The 20,968-nt window shown below is 35.7% G+C and overlaps 2 protein-coding genes across 3 annotated transcripts in view; both read left to right on the top strand.

Annotated features, from left to right (window-relative positions):
- Nucleotides 1-135: 135 nt before the first annotated feature.
- LOC124426331 (BLOC-1-related complex subunit 6) lies at nucleotides 136-2,158 on the top strand. Of its 2 annotated transcripts, none has more exons than XM_046967900.1 (4): nucleotides 136-373; nucleotides 595-1,119; nucleotides 1,193-1,353; nucleotides 1,718-2,158. In XM_046967900.1, exons 1-4 carry the CDS (start codon nucleotides 287-289, stop codon nucleotides 1,767-1,769), a joined length of 825 nt encoding a protein of 274 aa, XP_046823856.1. In that variant the 5' UTR covers nucleotides 136-286; the 3' UTR covers nucleotides 1,770-2,158. The 2 variants fall into 2 exon arrangements, with proteins under 2 accessions (XP_046823856.1, XP_046823866.1); XM_046967910.1 differs by having other exon boundaries at nucleotides 136-378.
- A 3,486-nt stretch (nucleotides 2,159-5,644) lies between these two features.
- Nucleotides 5,645-20,968, top strand: part of LOC124432957 (PDZ domain-containing RING finger protein 4-like) — a 157,208-nt gene continuing 141,884 nt past the window's right edge. Inside the window, exon 1 of the mRNA XM_046982355.1 lies at nucleotides 5,645-6,201. Coding sequence (XP_046838311.1) covers nucleotides 6,181-6,201 — 21 coding nt within the window. The 5' untranslated portion in view covers nucleotides 5,645-6,180. The remainder of the gene's footprint in view (nucleotides 6,202-20,968) is intronic.

Genomic DNA, 20,968 nt, shown 5'->3' with positions numbered 1-20,968 from the left:
TTCTCTCAGTTATTTACTTTCTGTAACAATTAATATTTTTTAACGTAAATTTTTACGTTTCATAGAGAATAATAATATGTACGTATGATAATTTATGAGTAAAATTCGTATATTCCCGCGCGAGATTGGAAGATGCGCAAGACGTTACTGCGCAAATATCGCGTTGATGCTTCATTGTATGCATAATACACAACAGAATCAAAGATATGAGTAAAATCGATACATTTGACTAAGATTTGATTGTATTTCATTTGAACAATATTTTTAATTATTTTATATTATCAAAATGGAGATGGAAGATGGTGAAAATTTATCAAAGCCAACGGGAACTACTCGAATTGAAAAAAATCCTGTTGACTATGACGAAGACAGAGTAAGGTTAGAATATTTTCGGTTGTGTCAAATGCTAACTTTTGAATATGATAATTTTATTCGTATTTTAGATTTTAATTCTTTAATTTCCTTCTGTATCACGTAACTCTCGTATAAAAAAATCAACGCTCAACAAGTCAAAATTAACAAATATCATATTTGACTCAACCTATTAAGTAAAGTAATTTCAGCAAGTAATTTTCATTAATACCATTATTTCAGATGCATGAGATGACAGCTTCTTATTCGGAAATATCATTTGATTCCCAATCTTCTCCACCAGTTTCTGAGTTGAGGTCGCTTATTGAATCTCCTGATATAGATGGAAAATATTTGGGAGAATGTCTGGAAAAGATGAATGGAATTGGAAATAGACCAGATCAATTAGATTTAAGAAGTAGAGATTCTAGTCCAAACGAAGAAGAGGATTTAGATCCACCAAGTTATCATAAAGCTATGGGCTATTTACAATTAGAAGGAACGGTAATGCAGGATGGAGATATGGTTTTATTTGTAACGGAAGACTTGGAAAATAAGATTAAATTGTCAAGTCCAGTTACAAAAAAGGGAGAAACTCCTTCTTTTCCAGGATCACGAAGTTCTACTCCTTGTTTATATAGACAAGCATTAACCCCACAGTTACCTTTACTTGATCATAATGTATTAAATGAATTAGAAATGGAAGCAAGAAAGATAGCTACATCCGTTGATGCTCTTACAGAAAATCTTGCTGCTATTTTACATAGTGTATGTAATGTTTTAATTTACTTTAACAATGAATTGAACTATCTATGATAATATAAAATTATAATCTTTGCAGGCGTCCGCGCTTACCGTAGGTTGTTTGGAAACTTATAGGGATGCAGTATGTAAAACTTGCGATGCCGTAGATCACAATATAAAGTCTATGTATCAGTTGATGGCAAAGTGTGAAGAATTATCAAAATATATGGCACCGATTTATAAGTTGGCAGAGCAAATGTAAGTATTTATGCATTATTAATAAAAAGACATCATATTTATATATGAAAAATTTTCATTTTTAAATCGATAATTTAAATTATATCATATCGTACGAAATTGAAGTATATGCCGATTCGATTGTATATTCGTTTCTATCCATTTGTTTGATTACAAGTCATTTTGAAAGAGACTTAATGGAGATGAAAGATTAAACGAAGAAAGGACAGATGATACTGTAAATGAAAAATAAAAGCTGTTTCGGTTAATTTCGTTGCAACGATTTCCATAAATATTAAAACAAGTCAAACAGTCATTTCGCTCTGTATGCACAGTCTCGTATTCGCCGTCTCACTATACCGAACCCGTTTCGCTTGCGTTTCAGTAAGGAGATGAAGAGGATGCTGGAACTGTTTGAGAGTGCAATGAATTTATAAAGGTAGAAGCCACCTTATGACATCAACTTTTTTTTTTTTTTTTTTTTTTTTTTAAAGTTTCCCAAACGCTTTTGTGATCGTTCTTTGTGAACTCATAGAAAATCCATATGGTTGACAACATTTATCTTGTTAGATTCATTGAAACAGTTAAAGTGATCATTTTCTATTTATCGATCATTCATTGTTATTAATTATACAACTGTAATATTAGATTCGTCACAAGATAGATCGATTATTTTAAAGTAACAATAAGATTAATGTTATATCATCATAAATTCGTCAGGATATGTATATGATTTATTTATAGATTAATCCTTGTTACATTGTACAAATTGTTATATCATGCGATTGTTTTGTTATACGAATAAACGATGACCAGATGTACACGAGAGGTACGTTTAACACATTGGATGCCGGGCTATTTTCACGTGATTCACAACGTGTTAAAGAACTTTTTCTCGATCTTCATCAACGTTCTTGTTGACCGTTCTTTGGCTATGATCAAAAAGGGAAGTAGGAAGGAGGGAGAAAAAAGGGCTGACTCGTGCGCACGAGACGGCATAATGACCGACGATAAATAAAAGATGGTGCGGCAGATAGCTGCCCTGTTTTACCTCGACCCGCTTTTACGAAACCTGATCGTCTCACGGCTGCCCTTTGCCGAGCGTTACCGCGAACTTCAAACCGACGCGATTACGTATGCGATTGCGTGTTGGCGTGCATTTCAAAGAGATATCGTCAAGTCAACGCACTTTTGGAAACTAATTTCTTCTCGACGATAAGAAAGTTCGCGAGGAAAGAAAGAAGTAGAATAAAAAAAACAAATAAACGAAAGTTATATATATATATATTCTTGAGAACGATGATGTCTTCCTTCCTTCGAAGCTTGATCGCAAAGTTATTCATTTCGTCGTCTTTGATCATTTCCCGTTAGACTCTTCGCAGTTTCTTATCGTTAGCAAATTACTTGGAGCTTGGGAGTACATACTCTTGAGGGATGTAAGCTCGATGAGAAACGAAGAGAGAGAGAGAGAGAGAAAGAGAGAGAGAGAGAGAGAGTCAGAAAGAACTAAAGACAGAAATACGTTTGGCAATGTCACGAGAAGCTATGGTGAAAGAAAATGAAACGAACAGGAACACGTGACTGCGTCGTCGCACAAATATCGTCAAATTCCAGTGTTTGCCTCGCGCATCGGTTAGCTTGTGCGAACATACGAATCACAAGATTGCGGTGATGTCGGAGATGCAGAAAAGGTAAACTACAAATGCTTGACAGATCACAGGCCGCTAATTAAAAGTCTCCTCGTCACCACGAAAGCTTTCCTCTTTTGGTAAGAGATAGAAGTATATCTACCCTTTTTCGTTTTCTTTTTCTTCATCTCTCTCTCTCTCTCTCTATCTTCAACACTCTCCTATATCTTACTACCCGTCCTTTTCGAAAGCTGCTCACGATAAAAGGCAAGAAACCGTCTGTTATCTTTGGTTTCTTTTCTTTTTTCGTCCCTTTTATCTTCTACTCTTTTTTCCTTTCTCACACGTGTTTTTCACCATCATCGTAGATCGTGTATCCGAACCAAATGTATGCATGTAAACGCGTACCTTTGCGTACGTGGTCATTGTCCCTTTATGTTACTTTCTGTCTGTCTCTTTTTTCTTCTGTCTCATTATCCTTAACTAATGAGTTACAACCCCTTTTCGAAGTTCGCGCGTGCGTCTGTCCTTGTCTCTTCGTTGCGCGTCAATGAGAAAGACAAAGAAAAAAGGATTCTTCTATAGTTTTTCTTTCTTCTTTTTTATTTATTTTTTTTTTTTTAAATGATTTATCCTTATTCGAAGAAACCCCAGGATAAATTCTCTTTGACGGCTTTCTCGATCGATCATCGAATGTTATTCAATGCAATAGACAAGAGAGAAAGATGAAGATAGAGAAATATCGATTTTTTTTCATTCATAGTCGAATGACGAAAAGTTGTGAGATCGATTTTCGCGCTTTAATTTCCGGATAAAGGAGGACCAATTTTGATATAGGCTTTATTACAGTTAACTCCTATCTTGCGTTTCCAATTGAACAATTTTTCTATGATTCATACTATGCTCGCTCTCTCTTTTTCTTTCTTTCTTTCTTTCTTATGAGAATCGTCCAGGCATCTGTCGTAAAAATGGCTATGATATACGAAATACGTACGTATTAGAAGGATCGTAAGTGGTAAAGGAGAACCGTCCGGGGCCAAAATTTCATAATCCCAGTCTTAACAAGAAAAGTTGCATAAAAAGCGACTGAAAAGTTGTGAAGTTTTCCTGCCGCCGTCTCGCTTGTAATCCAGCCGCTCCAACCCTTCCTCATCGCGCCGTCCTCGAAGCCCACTCATAATTACCAAAGTTAATTTGCGAAGCGCGATTTAATTGGTTGGTTCTTGAAGGTTCCTTAAACTTCAGAGAGAGAGAGAGAGAGAGAGAGAGAGAGAGAGAGAGAGTGTGTGGGTGTGTGAGTGGGAGTTTTACGAAGGTTTACACTTATTAATGCGACGAAAGGAAGCGAACTCATACACCCTTCTTCTCCTTCTCTTTCTTTTTCTTCTTCTTCTTCTTCTTCTTCTTCTTCTTCTTCTTCTTCCCGAGAGATGCCAGAGTCCTTCTCTTTTCTCATGCGCTCGAGTGCTCTTCCTTCCGCGATTTCTTTTCCCCTCCCCTCTCGTTTTTTTTAACGTTTTCCTACCATCCCATCCTTGAGTATTTCCATCGAGGAAACACCTGCGTCCAGACTGTATTCTCTCTCTTTCTCTCTCTCTCTCTCTTTCCTTCTTTTTTGCTTCGATCTTTCCTTCGTCCTCGATAATCTCTAAAAAGGAATAGACAAGTATTTAAACGGAATTGTTCGATCCCTACTTTAAAGTAGATGTGTGAGGATTAGTAGAAGTGATAAAAAAAAGAGATGAAATTCGGAGAAAGCGATAGGGAATAATGCAGAAACGACCGAAACCACAAATGCTGCGACCAACGTACGGTCTGTGGTCAGAGAAAAGAGAGATAGAGATAGTAAGAGGGAGAATAAGAGAAAGAAAGAGAGAGGAGAAGCAAGGAGATCGGCGAGGTTGGACTGGTCGAAGAAAGGGACGAAAGGAAAGGGAAGAAGAAAAAGGAACAGAGAAAGAGAAAGAGCAGTGCATAGCATAGGGTGCATTGTGCAGACTGCTAGTCGGGCATCGAACTAGAGGAAGGGTCTGCGGCCTCTTTGTTCTTATTCCTTTCCTGTTCTTCGTGTCCTTTCACACTCTCTTTATCCGCTTCCTACGTTTCCCTTTACTTTTCCGTCAATCAGGTCTGTTTCCTCTTGCTAAAGACGACCCTCTTAATGTATTATCATGTTAACCCAATGTCATTAAACAATAATTATACATGTAGTCTTTTTATATATCATCCGGCTTTATTTTATCTTCGAATGTAAACAATCAATCATTGTTACTTATTATTTACATCTTTACGAATGATGATATATAAACGGAAGAAGTAGAAACAAATATTTTTTTCCTTGGAAATATCTTATTTAAAAAATAAATCATAATTATTAATATATAAAATAATTTGCAATAGCAGTAACTGACCAATAATTAATTATTAATAGAAAGAAAGAGAAGAGAATACGTAGAGAATACGATGTATGAATAAAATGATAATCCATAGAATATATATATATATATATATATATATACACGCATATGTAGATAAAGAAAGTAAATAGTAAAAGATAAAGAAGGATAGAGGAGACATTTTCTTTCTTGGCGATTCGCGCGGTCGAACGCCTGTCTCGCGCTCTCGTCCTCGTAACTCCCCCACCTCTTAACGCGCCTACCAACGACGACGACGACGACAACGATGGTGGCGGCGATACGCAGTGGTGGGGATACCGCGCGACTGTCGAGAGCACTCACGCTGGAGTCTCAGTCGACGCCGAGCCGTCACGCGCGTTGGCTTAGTTGCTTTGTTTCGTTTGTGAAAACATTGTCGCGCGAACATTCGACAAAACGTTTTTTCTCTTTATCTTTTTCACTTTCTATTTATTAATCATTATTTTCGAATTAGATCTACGATCGCGAGGGTGCATTGATAAGAGTTTTCGGTGGAGCCTGATTGGTTCACATAGGTCCAGCGATAATGTTTGACTACTGTCTACGCGTTACTACTATTTCCGGTGTCGCGTGAGTGTCGATCGTAAGCGCTCGAAAGATTTGTCGAGCGAGAAGAGGAATGCCCTAAACGTGCGTTGCACACTTTTGTTTCTATATCTACCATTGAATTCATCGGTACTCGTCGTCACCTTTAACCTTCCTTTACTCCTTCTACATTGTACCAAGGAGGATCCATAGGACACGGGATAATCTTTCGATTCGTCTTCTGCTTCTTCCTCTTCGACATGGACTTCGTTATACTTAAGGTAATTCCTTATAAATAATACGATCAATTTCATTGAATTTATTTTCTTTTGTATATATATATATATTATATGTGTTGTTTGTGTAACGTTAGATTCTCTTGTTATTTCCTCTTCCTGAAACTCTTGAGTGAAATATGATCTCTCTCTTTCTACTTTGCCATGGCGTTCGTGGAATTTACCTTTTCAACGTGCGAACTTTGCAAACTTTTACAGAGTTTTTCGGCATGTCTCTCTTTCCCTTTTTTCTCCCTCTCCTTTCTCTCTCTCTCTTTCTATCTCTCTCTTTCTCTCTCTCTCTTTCTCTCTCTCTCTCTCTCTCTTTTCTTTCTCTTTTTTCTTTCCATCGTCGTGTCGTGTCGTTATCACCGATGCTATGGCACGCTTGTCGTGCTTCTCTCTTCCTTTTTCTTTTTTTCTTTCTTTCGTATCTTTAACGGTTTTTGCGAAGAATTCGACAGAGAAGGATAAAGAGAGTTAGAGAGTTCGTTTTTTTTTTCTTTTTCTTTCGTACTTTCAACGAGTTTTTTATTTTTTTACTGGACGGAGAAAGAAAGAAAAAAGAAAGAGAGAGAAAGAGAGAGAGAGAGAGGGAGAGAGAGAGAGAAACATAATGTTCGTTATGATTTTTTCAAACGAAGAGTTCGTTAGGATTTTTTCAAACTGCGCGGTATTTTTATCGAGTCCTGCGTATGTTACGTGTTCACGAAAGATCATTGTAGAAAGTATTTTGAAACTACATCATTGAATTATATGAAAATGCGAAGAAAGTGAGTAATATAATTTTAAGTTTATTTAATCGAAGGAAAGGAAGAAGTTTCTTCGTTTAATCGAAGCAAAATAAGAAGTTTCTCGAGTGTCGTTGAGTCTTTAACAATAGGACGTCGTTCTTTCCAGAGTTTAACCTATAAAAGGAAGAAGTAAGGTAAGCGTTAGGAACGACTAAGATATTTTCTTTTTTTTTTTTTCATCGAGTTTTATTTCGCTATACATCTCGAAAGAGAACAAATTATATTCGTTTTTACATCCAACAGAGTTTGCTACCCTTCGAAATTAACTTATCGTCTCGTCCGATCTCGTCTTTGCCTTTTTTCCTTCTTTCTTTCTTTCTTTCATTTTCTTTTTTTTTTTGTCAAGAAATCTTAGATAGTACTCATACGTGATTTGAATTCAAAAGATATGTATGCATGTATGTTTCCAAAGTTGGAATGTAGATAGAAACTTGATATTATTTTATCTTTTTTTAAATCTGAATCGTCCTATCTTTTTGACTACCGTCGAGGAAACGGGGGATAGAAGGTAGATGAATAAAAAAAAAAAAAAAAAAAAAAAAGGAAATCGCAAGATGTTTATGGTTATGGGAGACTTGGTAGCAACTTTATCGTACAATAGCCGCTTATCAGAGGTCGCTCTTCACATTTGCCTTAAAGACGCCATTGCTCTTAACGCTTGGACTCAAAGGGAGGGACGATAAAGTTCTCGAATTCGCGAATATCTTTTCTTCCCTTATCGGAAGTTTCGTGAGTGCTTCCATAGGAGCTTGTCAGGGAAGAGAAAAGAAAAGAAAAGAAAAGAGAGAGAGAGAGAGAGAGAGAGAGAGAGAGAGAGAGAGAGAGAGAGAGAGAGAGAGAGACGAAATGATCGATAGAAAATAAAATGAGTCTATCATTTCTTTTTTAACTTGACAAATATACTATTGCGTGGACAGTGGTCATGTTTCTCTTAGATATATAGTTTTGAAAGAGAGAAAGAGAGAAAGAAAGAGAGAAAGCAAAAGGAAAAAATAAAAAAGAACAACAAAAAATGAAAAAAAAATCAAATTGCCTAGAGTTGTTTCTAAGATCGTAAGAAAATCATTGTAAGAGACGATAGGTAAAGTTTCTTCGAAGTGTTAGCTAGAAAGAAATTTCTCATTTACATGGAGATAAGGTAAAAAGTCGCTGTCGAAGGGGAAAGAAACTCTCTTTCTCTCTCTCTCTCTCTCCTCTCAGTCAATAGAATTCGCGTTGTTAGGGCTGCGAGAATTTACTTGTATTCCGATTCTGAGCTTGATTATTCGAAAACGTATTAACGTCGAAAGGTGACGATGGAGAATGAAGAGGAGGAGGAAGAGAAGGAGGAAGGGATGGAGGAGGTGACAAACTGGGATGATTTCGTAGATTAAATTCGACTTTCTTCGACGAGGCATCCAAAAAGACGATTTAGAAAGTACGAGGAGAATTACAAACGTTATCAGAATTTTCCTCGTTTACCTTCCTCGAAGTAGACGAAGTGAGAACGAAAGGAAATTATTTCTCTAATAATTTCTCACAACGGACTACTGTCGTCGTCGTCGTCGTCGTTTCGATTTTCTCTCTCTCTCTTTCTCTCGTTATCGCGGAAAAGTGAGCCCGCGAAAAGTTCATCGTCGTTGGATCGTCATTTTAACAGTACACCTCGTCGAGTTCTCGATAAATCATCTCTATCGTTTAGAAAGGAAGGTATACGATTGCTTTAAAAATGGAAAAGAGGAAAGAGGTAAAAATCTCGGATTTTTAAGTTCGTTCAAAGGACAACGTCGATGACGTCGACTTGATGGTTGCTTGACGGCGGCGGTATCGTTTTGTCTCGACCCACGCATATCGTTCTTAGAAACCCAGGTGTACGATAAAGAACGATAAACGAAGTTTCATAGTACGCGGTAGATTACTATGGACGACTACGATTACGGCTACGACTACGACAAGAAGCCATCCAAACTACGAGATATCAGAGAGAGAACCTGCTATTTTTACAAAACCATTTATATATGCTTATGTACATATATATATATATATATATATATATATATATATATATATATATTTACTTATGTGGCTTACTCTCTTTCCATGATTCTTTTTCTCTTTCTATTTTTTTTTTCTATCTTTCTCAATATAATATTCCATATATAAACAGTAGGATATTTGTATGCATTCATCGACGTCGTTATATCTTCACGAATGTATTGTATTTATATCGTTATTATTAATTACCAGAAATTAGTCGATCGTAATCGGCTTACCTACCGTTAGGTGGGGGGGGGGGAAGAGAGAGGGAAACAGTCAGTATTAACCAATTTATGCAGGGGAATGTATTACGAATGTTCATTTAATATTTTTGGATTATCACGATAGTTAAATGATCTTACAATTAGTTATACGTGTATATTATTAACTATATTTCTTTAAAATATTTTACGTAATATTCTATATAGAACGTATTACCGAAAAGTATCTTTTTTTTATATTATTATTATTATTATTATTATTATTATTATTATTATTATTGGAGAGAACACACATTTATCGTACGTTTTTGTTAAATGTATAGGACAGAATCGACTTGGATATATACGTAATATGTAAATGAAAGGATATCGATCGACGTCGATGTTATTATTATCACGCTTGTCCTCCTACATGTTGTACTGTAGGTGAGTGTTAAACGCTTCGTTATAACCAGGAGAAGAGCGCATCTAACCGCACGATCATTATCGATCTGATGGAAAGGCTTTTCATTTGCTACAATGTCATCCTAGTTCCGGCAACGTTTGTTATTATGGAATTGTTTAAAGACATTTGATCGGTGTGTATCGTGTACGTGTGTAGATAAATAGAAACCTGCTTTTTGCTTTGGATTTCTATCTATTTCTATGTGTATATGTATACACACACACACAAATATAAAAGTATATAGTATATATATTTTCATTTGTATGGGTTCGGTCGTCGTCCGTCGATGGTGTAGAAGAAGCAGCAAGAGTGGTATCGAGAAAGGCTCGCCTAAACTACCGCATTTATCTCCGTCTTTTACCGTGGCTACATTTATCATGCAGCTTTGATGGTGTACTACGTATATTTCTTGAGTGTTTGCGCATCGCGTAAGCGAGCAAGTACTCGAGGAAGACTTTTTAATCCATCCTTGCATGTATATACATAGATATATCGTGTCTCTCTCGTTGAACTTTGGACAAAGCCCGATTATACCTCTAAGACTGTGCCCCGATTGTCCTCCCAGTCCACAACGTTGGACGTTGTTCATTGTGTATGCCTACCACCATCTTCTTCTACCTCCGTTATATTTCTTTTCAATATGTCACTAGAAAGGATCAGTCCTTCGATTTTTACGGCAACCACTTCTTAAAGTGGAACCATTGGTATCATCCTTCGTGACTTGTTGCCTATCTTGAGAATCATAAGAATGCGTGAGCGTTACTGTTTTCTCAATTGAAAGATTTTCTTTGAGAAAGAAAGAAAAATCTGATCTTTTAAAAGGACTATATTTGAATCTTCTTTTTTTTTCTTCTTTTATTTTTTCCTTTGGTCTTAACATTGAAATTAAATTAAAGATTATCCTTCCTTCCTTCCTTCTCTCCTCTCTTCCTTCCTTCCTTCTTTCCTTCCTATCTTCTATCCTTTCTTCCTTTATTTCGTCCCACTTCGACTTCATATATATTCATGGTGTTAAACATCGTGGACCTGGTAAATATTCATTCTTCTATACAGAGGGAAGATAATCGAATCTGTCTCTCTCTCTCTCCCTCTTTCTCTCTCTCTCTCTTTCTACCCTCTCTGTTTTTGTTCTTCCGTGAAAAAAAAAATTCAAAACTAAAAATTCAACTTTGAAGGTCAATCGAGATGTTAACAACGATAAGATTAAGCGATTAATCGAATACTTTGTTAGCGTCAAAATCAAATAAACTTTTCATTTTTTAACTATAATAGCTCGTTGATTCGAGAGAGAGAGTAACTAAGGAGTTCGAGAAGTAACGAGGAGTAAAAGAAAAATAAAAAAAGAAGAAAAGAACTAGAAAAAAGAAAATAAGAGACGTCCCATGGAGCCGAAGAGAAAGACACCATTGGTCGAGGATAAAGCGTTTAGAGTAAGTGCTTGGCAATAAACGCTTGCCCTCATGCGCGATATTACATCGTCGTGCGCTCGAGTGCGTTTTCATTTCTTTTGGACGTGAAGTGGACGAGGAGTGTCGTCGCCCAATTAGTAGTGGGAATTCGATCGATCGTGATCGCTGGGAGCGGCTGTAAAGATATTATATATATATATATATATATATATATATATATATATATATATATATATATATATATATATATCGTGTCAGAAATATTTATTTATTTTTTCAGAAGCTAAAAGTTTTTCTAGATTAAAAACGATATTTGCACGTACATTTGTTGTATGTCTTATTTATTTAGGAATTTTTTCAACGTAAGAAATCATTTAATAAAGAATTTAAAAGGATTTAAATAAAAATATATATACAAATATATTATATTATTTTATTTATATAAATATTTATATGTAGATGCGAATGGTAATTAATTTAACATTATTATTATATTATCGTTATATTGTATAAAGCGGTTTCATTATATGATTTAACATAATTTTATTTGCTTAGTTATATTGAATGCGATAGATTGATTTTGGTTACATTTATACGAATAACGCGCGTGAAAATGTTTTTATTGTTCTATTATTATCAAGTTGTAACGTCGAATTGATTGATATGCATTACGAAAAGTATCAACTTTCAATTTTTAGTACATTCATAATTCATACTTATTTAAAAAAAAGTTACTGTCATATATATGTAATTTCAAAGATATATCGAAAAAATTTTGCTTGTGTTTCTTTTTCTTTTTTTTTTCTTTTTTTATTTTGGAATCGCTTTAATTCGAGAGATAAGTTTGCAATGTGAATTAAATAAACGTTAAATGTAACTTCTATAAAAACAATATGGAAATGAAAATTTTGAAACGGTACGTTTTGAAACAGGATACTATTATGGAATATAAACTGTAAGATGCCTACAACATTAGAATTCAACTAAAAAAATATAAAAATATATATATATATATGTAAGAGGATTTATTAGTAATGATATTTAAAGGTCTTATCCCGAGAGAATTTAATTCAATTTTATAATAATATTGTCAATTAAATAAATTGGTTTATCTTGTTTATATTTGATTAAGTTCCGTTTATTTTATTAGAAATTGTTTTTTGTTTCATTTAAAAAAGAAACATTTATATTTTTATTATTGCAATAGAACGCTTGGCAATCTATTTAATGTAATCACTTTTACAGTTAGAAGCTAAAAGTGTTAAATTTCGTGATGGATTACTGAAACATGCGTTAGCTTTCGTAACGAAAAAACATAACGCCATTATTCTTCGTCGTTGTGACACGAAAACACGTTAAACTTTTCGAGAAGTGAATCGAAATGTATTGCATTACGTGGTCTCAAAGTTTAAACTAACTGTCAGTTTTCCGTAGGACGAAATGAAAAGGTGTTACTTCTCATAAACGTACATACAACGTCGAAATATAGTTTAGACCAAAGATTCGATGATTGGGACTCGGAGTAGGAGAGAGGGGGAGGAATAGGGATAAGGAGAGGAAGAAAAGGAAAGAGTTATAAGAAAATGATTGGCCGGTTAGAGAGTATATATGCACGTTTGTGGTGTAGCGCGTACGCGCGTAATTTCATAGGGAGCATAATTTTCGCACTTAGCGCGGACGTTTCTCCTTTACTGCTGTCGCTAAAACGTTGGAGCGCTTTTTGAAGCATACTCGAGACGCAGAGTAAGGTAGAACACGTAGTGCTAGTATATGTCTGTATATATATATATACAGACATATATATATATATATATATATATATATATATATATATATAACATAACAGCAATTCGTTGTAACCATGAGACACGATGGCTACGCAGGCTGCGTGGGCACTTAGCTTGCGAAAAAGAGCCGGAAGGGTCCGTCCTCGTCCTTATCATTATCGTCGTTGTCGTTGTCGTCGTAGTAGTCGTCGTCGTCGTCGTCGTCGAAATCGTCGTTACGAAGGCAACCATTACGGAAATTACGATGGTAAACCTTGGAAGGGAGAGAATAGCACGCGAGACTCAATGTTGCTGACGTTGCGACTCGAAAGCTCTACTGGAGACATTTACGTGGTAATTTTCATTTCATTATTTCGCAAACCCTCTCCTTTTATCTCTCTTTCTATCTATCCATCTATATATCTATTTATCTCTTTCTTTTTTTTTGTTTTTTTCCTCGATCTTTCGGTCTCTCATTCCGTCTGATAATATTATTTGTCGTCACAGCCGAAGGGAAATTATATCTCGCACCTAAAAACTTTTCTTAACGTTCGAATACATAATGATCATTATGTCTCTCATAGAAGTTTTGTATTCAACAGTTCTTCTCATGTCGTTTCGCATACGTTTAAATTAACGCTTTAACGACGAATAAGAAAGCAACAAAGCATGATAAACATTCTCATTCAAATATGAATTCATTTCGGGAGATCGATCTGTTTACGAAAGTTTTTTTTAATGTAAGAGTAGGATAATGAAATTTAACGAAAATTATTTGTTTTTTGATATACGAGTTTAGTTTGTCACATCGGTCATTCGTGTATTTATTTTTACATTGTATTTTACTCTTCTTGTTTTTGAAATTCCTCTTCAAAGTTTCGGTCGAGTTTAAACGTCGACCGAAAGTTTGTCTCGCGATGAAAGTTTTCAAAGTTTTAAGATCGAGCGTGTACCTTCTTTAGATAGCATAGATAGTACACACACACACACACACAGTAAGTTCATCGAGGCTAATCCATTTTCTTTCGATCCACTTTCAACATTTTTTCATTCGGCTTGATTGACGCAAACGAAGTAATCTCTTCTTCCTTGATCGAGTATGTTTATTTTTTTACTTTATCCTTGTCTTTGTCGTTGCTTACGTAAATAAATTTAATGAAATAGCGGTAGCTTTTATAGGAACGATTTATTAAACGGAAAGGTATTTTACAAATTTTTTTATGTTTATATCATAAATTCCGGAGAATTTATACGCTCGAAAGTCGTTAATGCGTCAATGTGATGCTAACAGTTTTCAGTCGTTTTAAAAGAGTATTCGGGCGTTGCAATGTTCATATTATATCGCGAATATGAACAAGCTCAAAGTTTCTAATAGAGAGAAAGAAGAGAGAGGGAGAGAGAGAGAGAGAGAGAGAGAGAGAGAGAGAGAGAGAGAGAGAGAGAGAGAGAGAGAGAGAGAGAGAGAGAGAAAGAGAAAGAGAAAGAGAAAGAGAAAGAGAGAAGAACGTCAAGTAATTTTCTGGAAATTATTAATTCCATTTACTATGCTTTGCTCTACATATTTATCGTTCACGACAATCCAAATACCCAATAATTTTCAATTAGTTTAATTAATTTTTATTAGGTACATTTTTCTTCTTCCATCCACGCGCGCACACACATATTTACACATACACACACGCGCGCGCACGTAACATACAAGATTAAGGTATTTTATTAATTCTAAAAGAAAAAGTATGCTATTCAGGGAATATTTCTCCGACTCATAGAGTTTATATTTCGAAAGGAATTTCTCTCGATCGTTAAGCCCACGTTCTCGAAACTCTCGAAGAGATGAGTCCTTTTTGTACGGGGAAGAGGGACAAAGTTCATAGATTAGCCAATATGTCAGGTCGAACGTGTGTACGTGCATCCACGAGTACTTACTTGAATCCTCTCGTGCTCGTACGAACACAGAGACGTTGTATGAACGTGTGCGTGTTCGTTGTATGCGCGTACGTGAAATTCATTAGACGTGGAAACGCACGCGCCGCTTTAATATCGAAACGCAATTTAAATGCATATCACGCGCCGCCGTGGGTTCCGCCGGAAGATTATCATAACCGAGCGATTATCGATACCAGTTTTCGAAGTACTTCCAACCCCCAACCATTCCTCTCCACCCTTTCTAGAAAGAGAACGAGAAGCAGAGAGAGAGAGAGAAAGAGAGAGAGAGATTTTGCTTTAGTTTACCGATCTTAATCTTGACGCAACCCAAACTCGTAAATTTATTCGGTCGAGTTCGAGTCAACCGTTTATATTCGAACTCGAATTTCACGATCGTACGGTCGTTGTTTCCTCTTCCTCCTCCTCGTATATCCTGAGTTCGCGACGTTTGACCCTCGAAACGAATCGTTCTGTACGACTCTTAGGGATGACATAGCAAGAGGGATATTGGAAATTTCAAGGCTAGTTTGTCAGCGTTCAAACGAAAAATTTTACATGACAAATCGATTCGTATTTGGTTAGTCTTTTTTTTTTCTTTCTATCTTTTTTTCTTTGTGATATATTTTACAGCTATTAAATAGAAAGGATGATTCATGATGGTATTCCAGAGAAGAGGTCTTGATGTAGAATAGCGAAGTGAGCATGTCGAGCTCTGCATTCAACGTGTATCACGAAATTCATATCCGATTCATTGAATAAATTTCCAATCTCGTTAAATCTCGTTTGGAGGGTTCTCGTATGGTGGTGGACGCACATTTTGCGTTGCACGTTGTTATGGATCGATATATGTATGTATGTTCGCACGTACACATTATGTTAAGTCTAACTAGCTGTATTAGGTTTAGGTTTAGCGAACAAGAGTTAGTTGAAGGGGGAAAGAGAGAGAGAGAGAGAGAGAGAGAGAGAGAGAGAGAGAGAGAGAGAGGAGATGGAAGTTGTTTACTGCATGTACTGGTAGTCCTGCACAGCTGCCGTTTATTATTGCTCTAATTATCGCACGTCGATGTTGACACTGATTAGTATTTTCGTACGTGCTTCCTGTGGCAGCCGATTGCTTTAAACTAATGTCGAGCATTATCGTGAATATCGAAATTGAAATCGAGTGAATAACAATAAGATTTTAAGTTAATTATGCGGATTGAAAATAATACTTTCACATACTTACAATTTCCGATTAACAAGACTTTTGGATCGATCGAATCTAATTTTGTTATCCATTTTATATTTCGATTTTTTCCTTAATGTTTAATTACTTTTGACAACGTTAAATTAATAAATCGCACATGGATTTATCAACGATGATATTATTAATACTTATGTGAGATTTTCAATTGGTTTTAAGATTAATTCGTCGAAATTAATGATGATTCGTAATCAAAATAATAACAACAACAATAATAATAATAATATAATAATAATAAAAAAGATGATAATGATAATAATGATAATGATAATAAAGATGAATAATGATACAGATAATAACGATATAATTTAATAATTGGAAAAAAATAAAAAAGGAAACAAGCAATTAATTCAAATGAATTTCATGAAATTACGATGGGTGTTTTGTAAAAGAAGCTAACATTATCGTCGGCGTCGGATATATGTATATCGTCGAGTCATTTAAATGGAGGAATGATCGATAAAAAAAATCGAAGAACTTGCGCATGGCTCGTTTGGATTGCTTCACGGTTGCGGTTAGCAATCGTGAAGCAGATAAGGCGGAAATGCTCGACAGCCTCTCAGCGCGTTGCGTAATGCTCGCGGGACCTCCAATTAGTTGATAACACCATCTTGGTAGGATTTTGCGCGGGAGTTAGGGCAGGGCAACTAGTGTACTCCCTCGGAGTAAACGAAAGAGAGAGAGAGAGAGAGAGAGAGAGAGAGAGAGAGAGAGAGAGAGAACGGATCCGCTTCGTTAGATCGAAAGGAGACGATGGAATCGTTCGACGGCCGCAGAAATTGCGGAAGTATTTCAATTTCCCCTACTGCCTGTTACCTGTTCTCTTTCTCTCTCTCTCTCTCTCTCTCTCTCTCTCTCTCTCTTTCTCTCTGTTTTTCTGTCTATCTGTCTGTCTGTCTGTTTCTCTCTCTCTCTCTTTCTCATACATACATACATATATATTCCCTTCTTTTCCGTCTTCCTATGCCCTTTCGCCCTTCCTTCTCTCTAGCTTCGTAAGAGCGACCTTTCTCGCTCTTGAGATAATTGCCATTTGCGTCAATAAAGATGGTGTCTCAGCTTTCTGGCTCTCTTTCCTCCTCCTTCGATACGCACTGTCTAGCCCTCGTTCTCACCCTCACTTTTTTACTCCTCTCGGTTGTGAAAGTTAACGACTTACTACACACATACACATACACACACGCGCGCTCGCGCTCGTACTCTTTTTCTTCCTTTCTCTCTCTCTCTCTCTCTCTCTCTCTCTCTCTCTCTCTCTCTCTCTTTCTCTCTCTCTCTCTCTCTTTCTTTCTTTCTCTATTTTTTCTTATAAAAGCTATTGTATGTTTATTCCACGCGATGGACATATACGTAGGATTTTTTTTAATTCTTCTATGATGTCGAGGGAGGATCAGCGATCTTTATAAGTATTATTCCCCGATTTTTGTAGCAAAATTTTCAAGCGTGTTGTCCCTGTTATTTCTCTCTCTCTTCCTCTTTTTATTTGTCTATCTATCTATCTAGCTATCTATCTACCTTTTCATCCGTCTCACTCCCTTTCGTTAACCGAACGTGCTTTTCGTTATTCGCCGTTTTGATCCATCATCGAAGCGCACAGCAATACCCTTGGTCCAGGGTTAGTTCGAAGCATGGAGGAGGTGGAGGTGGAGGTGGAGGTGGAAGTGGTGGTAGAGGTGGAATAAGAGGAGGAGAGGTGGATGGTGATATATACGAGGATATACGAAGGGATGAATTGGAATGGCATTGTCCGATGCTCTCGTTTTATGCTTCCGAGTGCTTTTCAGCGTATCAGGAACATTTTTTTTCTTCTCTCTCTCTCTCTCTCTCTCTCACTCTCTCTCACCCTCACTCTCACTCTCTCTCTCACTCTCTCTCTCTCTCTCTCTCTCTCTCTCTCTCTCTCTCTCTCTCTCTCTGTCTGTCTCTTTTTTCCTTTTTTTTTACACGATCCACCGATGACGGGCATTTTGTTAGATTGCTGTTTTATCCATCGACGTCGATAGACCGTAGGAGAGGAAAGGGAATGAAGGGGAGAGAGATCGTTGATACGATACGTCGTGCACTTTCCCTAATAGCCCGCGCGTTTGCGCGAAATCGGGATAGATTTTCCACGAAATCACCTACTGTTCTCTTCCTCTCTCTCTCTCTCTCTCTCTCTCTCTCTCTCTCTCTCTCTCTTTCTCTCCCTCTTCTTTCCTCTTCTCTCATCGTGTCCTAGCATGGTAAAAAAAAAAAACAACAGAAAAACCTCGAAAAGCCGGGTAATCCGTTCGCGAAAATCGTGATACGTTTCTTCGAATTTCCATCATAAATCCATTAACCATCATGTACGTTTTTATCTTCGTTAAACAGGCAGGCGGCTTCAGAAACAATTCGTTGGCTTATATCGGCTTTTTATTGTTTTTCTGTTCTTTTTTCCTGTTTCTTTTTTTTTCTTTTTCTATGCGTTGTTATTTAAAAGAGAATCGAATAGGAGTAGTGCATAAAATAATGATTCAAGTGTAATTTTAATTTTTTTTTCTTTCCTTTCCTTTCCTTTTTTCTTATACAAATAATATTAATTACATTCTGACAATATTGCTTCGTATATAAATGAATTCTATTGTAATATCCTACGTTATTTTATTTTTATATTTCGCTACATTATAACGAGGAATATATATCGACGACAATGGCCAGGTATTGCCTGGCTGTTTCACGTAAACTTTTCAAACGTTATTTTCTGTTGACTTTGTCCAACGAAATTGTTATATTATAAACGGCATTGTGTGCGGTACTGTAAGAGTTAATATTGTAACTGTGTCCAGATAGATAACGGATACTTTTGAAAAGATTGTGTGATACGAAAATGGCACGTTTATCGGTAAATATAGATTTATATTTTACATCGTTGTATTTTTTGATTTAATATGTCATACATGTTTATATAGTGTGTGTGTGTATGTGTGTGTATACATATATATATAGTACAGATTTTTCTTTTATGATTTTACTTGCGATTATATTTAACTGAAAAGAGTGATGATGTTCATTTGTCAATAAAATTTGTTCTCTTTTTCGTCTCGTACAATAGTGTTCGCGCCTCGAAAATTTCGTGCGATTTCGGACTTTAATTATACATAGTAGTGTCCCTTTTGCTGGTGCGCGAAGAAAGGAAAGCCGAGAAGCGTAATACGCTTTGCGCTTAAGCAGAGCGATGGGTAATTAGATTTTACGATCCACCGAGCTGGACGGAAGTTTCGCGGCAAGCGGAAACGCCGAACGCAACCGACATAACGCCGTGTGCGTTTCGAACTTACCTATCTATCTACCACCGACACACGAACTCTAACTTCGACGACCAAGATTTCTACACCACTGAGAGAAAGAGAGTGAGGTAGATTGAGTGAGTGAGAGAGAGAGAGAGAGAGAGAGAGAGAGAGAGAGAGAGAGAGAGAGAATGCTCGAGCACGTCTATCGACTTCTCTCGAGTCTTCTCACTCGCGAAATCCATGCCATTTTGAGCGAACTACGACAAGGTATATGCTATTTATATGTACCTCGTTATCCGATATGTATGATACATATTTTTTTCCCCCTTTTTCTCTTTTTCTCTCTCGAATAAAAAATTTCTAGTACAAATTTGCTATCGATTATTTCGTTCGAAATATTAACTTAAAGTATATTAACTTAAGTATTTCCTCTTTGTCTAATCAAGAATGTTAGATGAAACAGTAAATATTTTTGTCGGACATTAGAAATATTTATTAATGATCGAAAGAATTTATAATTTTTTTATTTTTTTTTATTTTCAGCTGCTTTTTATGAATTACATATTTTAAAATTTTTATATTACGAATATTCTTGATGAGGTTCATTTTATAGGATTTTTCTTGATCGATTTATCAAGAAAGAGATAGATAGATATATTATATGTGTATATAAACAAACGAATGATATCACGTTTATCTTGAAAAATTGGAGTATCTCGTGAAGGATTGAATCTATTAAAAAATGAATTTGTTTACAAAATTGTTCAGTACGAAGGGGAATGCATATGATGCCAATTTTTTTTTTTTTTATAGGTGAAAATTTCAAAGCCAAGTTTTTTTTTTAATGAAACCATATATTTTTCTTTTATAGTACGATGAAATTTATTGTGACGAATTCAACGGCGTATCGTATGAAGTCATTTATTGTCGTAAAATGTTATAAAAATTACGTCATAAATTCGTAAGTTTTTAAACAATGCAAACTTGTATCACGGCTTGTTGTCGGCTACATCGATTGCATTCTGTAAACAAAGACCCAAACTTCTTATCACACGTATACGTATATAACATTTGGTAATTTGAGAAGCATAAGGGATAGCCAACGATATAAACTTTTATACTCTACAAATTCATAATATAATTTATTATTTATGTACTACGAAATGAAAAATATATTGTTACCATTAAAAAGAAAAATGAATTTGATTTGGAAATTTCCGTCGCCATTTAACCTGTAAAACAAGAAAGAAAGAAAGAAAGAAAGAAAGAAAGTTTTGTCATCCTATGATGTTTCTTTTCACACCAAATAAATTTGTAAAAAAATGTTGATATGTCCCTTAAAAGATATTCCAATTTTTTCAAGATAAACGAGAACATCCTGATATAAAATATTTCTTTTTATATATACATTTATATATATATATATATATATATATATATATATATATATATATATATTTCTCTTTCTCTTATTTCTCTTATATACATTATATATATATACATATACATTATATATATATATATATAAAAATATATATATATAAAAGAGAGAGAGAGAGAGGGAGGGAGTAAAACGATTCCACGCGATTAAACTTGGCTAGGCGTTATCAGGCTATATCGTGTCTACGTTCTTGTCGTTGATTAGACGTTCGAGATCTCGTTTAAGATCAGGACGAAGTGGCTAATGAAGAGAGGAGAGTTGAGA

Source organism: Vespa crabro, chromosome 1 (genome assembly GCF_910589235.1).
Source record: "Vespa crabro chromosome 1, iyVesCrab1.2, whole genome shotgun sequence".
Classification (NCBI taxonomy): Eukaryota; Metazoa; Arthropoda; class Insecta; order Hymenoptera; family Vespidae; genus Vespa; species Vespa crabro.
Note: the sequence above shows the minus strand (reverse complement) of the source record. Positions and strands in the feature narration are given on the sequence as shown.

Coding starts and splice junctions, on each gene's coding strand:
- LOC124426331 (XM_046967900.1), top strand. CDS start 287: ATGGAGATGGAAGATGGTGAAAATTTATCAAAGCCAACGGGAACTACT. Junction 374..594: donor TTGACTATGACGAAGACAGA/GTAAGGTTAGAA, acceptor CCATTATTTCAG/ATGCATGAGATGACAGCTTC. Junction 1,120..1,192: donor TTGCTGCTATTTTACATAGT/GTATGTAATGTT, acceptor TAATCTTTGCAG/GCGTCCGCGCTTACCGTAGG.